General features: G+C 36.4%; 1 protein-coding gene across 1 annotated transcript in view; it reads right to left on the bottom strand.

Annotated features, from left to right (window-relative positions):
- Positions 1-566, bottom strand: part of LOC119591428 (unconventional myosin ID-like) — a gene marked incomplete in the record, with an annotated part of 95,009 nt that overhangs the window by 6,926 nt on the left and 87,517 nt on the right. Inside the window, 1 exon segment of the mRNA XM_037940169.1 lies at positions 124-328. Coding sequence (XP_037796097.1) covers positions 124-328 — 205 coding nt within the window.

The following is a 566-nucleotide window of genomic DNA, read 5'->3' as shown; positions in this document are numbered from 1 at the left end:
ACCTCAATATTTTGTTAAGGGAAACATGGTGACTATACAGACAGCCAAGTATTGTGACAAGGATTACTCCAAATATTCCTTAATATAATGTTTATCAACTTATTATAGAGTAAAGCTACTTACCAATGAACAGCTGCTGCAGTTTCTCATTGCAGTAATTGATGCAGAACTGCTCAAAGCTGTTGCGGTCAAAGATCTCAAACCCATAGATGTCCAAAACTCCAATAACAGTGTTGTACTTGTACTTGGCCTCAGCCCCTTCGAAACGCACTTGAATAGCATTGTTGACCCCTTCCACAATCGAGGAGAAGAGTCTCTCATAGATGGCCTATAAGGGATGAAGATTATATTGAAAGAGTGATTATAAATCCTAAATGGTCAAAATATACACCCACTGTCATATTTCCTTCTTCTTTGTTAGACATGTACAAAAGATATTTTAAGTATTCATTGCATAACATCTGTTGCATAAACCTTCGATGATATTACACATAAAGAAGCAAAATATGATTAGGCCCTATCTTCGTAAGTGATTCATGATCACTGAAATGGCTTCTGCTTATCAG

Source organism: Penaeus monodon, chromosome 28, assembly GCF_015228065.2.
Source record: "Penaeus monodon isolate SGIC_2016 chromosome 28, NSTDA_Pmon_1, whole genome shotgun sequence".
Classification (NCBI taxonomy): domain Eukaryota; kingdom Metazoa; phylum Arthropoda; class Malacostraca; order Decapoda; family Penaeidae; genus Penaeus; species Penaeus monodon.
Note: the sequence above shows the minus strand (reverse complement) of the source record. Positions and strands in the feature narration are given on the sequence as shown.